Source organism: Trypanosoma theileri (genome assembly GCF_002087225.1).
Source record: "Trypanosoma theileri isolate Edinburgh chromosome Unknown TM35_Tth_93_V1, whole genome shotgun sequence".
Taxonomy (NCBI): Eukaryota; Euglenozoa; class Kinetoplastea; order Trypanosomatida; family Trypanosomatidae; genus Trypanosoma; species Trypanosoma theileri.
The window spans coordinates 30,024-30,764 of NW_021639935.1; the positions used below are offsets into that span (position 1 = coordinate 30,024).

Sequence of the window (741 nt, forward strand, 5' to 3'; positions counted from 1 at the left end):
GGGGGCGGAGGAACTGGTGCTGGTGGTGCAGCTGCGCCTTTCTGTCGACTGCAACCTTGAACTTGTTTAAACGCCATACGAAGCATTGTGCGTTCTGCACTCGTTAAAAGGTGTTGGTTGGGTTCTACTTTGTTTTCAATGCGATTAGTTGCCTCCACCATAACCAAGTGAAGTGCACGTTCCCAACGATTACAGTCCGTTTTTTGGTGTTCTTCTTGTTCACAGGAATGACATTTGGAAGCTAAAAAGAAGAAAGAACGAACAGCAGTTGCTGCTCCACGCTTTCCATCCTTCAGAAGTGGTGCAGCCTCAAGTGTGGAGTAAATGATTTCCTCTAGACGTTGAGCAACCTTGATATTATTTCGCACTAGGAGAGTACCCAGCGTACAAACACCTAATCGAAATGAGAAAAAATTATCCGAGACAGGTGTGGGTAAGCTCTTCACACCATTTTCTACAGAAAATTGAAGACTTTGCAAACACTGTACTACCTCATCACGTATAGAAAGAGGNCATCTTGAAATGGATCGCACCCCAAACGCAACGGCGTTGGTCGAAATTCCTGTCTGAGGACAGTTGCGGCGCGGCATGCACTCCAAACATGCACGGCACAAACACAACCACTTTGCGCCCCTCTCCAAACGAGAGAACATGCATGAGCGGCATGCTTCGCTTCGGCGGGGCTCGGGGGGCACTTTACGTCCCGAGGCGTTGGACCTTGAGGCCTGAAATATCATGCTC

The 741-nt window shown here is 48.6% G+C and overlaps 1 protein-coding gene across 1 annotated transcript; it reads right to left on the bottom strand.

Moving 5' to 3' along the window:
• Nucleotides 1–2: 2 nt before the first annotated feature.
• Nucleotides 3–737, bottom strand: TM35_000931120 (uncharacterized protein; the record flags this gene model as incomplete). The annotated part of the gene is made up of 1 exon (XM_029031519.1): nucleotides 3–737. A coding segment is annotated over one exon (735 nt), but the record flags the coding sequence as incomplete, so codon positions are not given.
• Nucleotides 738–741: the final 4 nt, after the last annotated feature.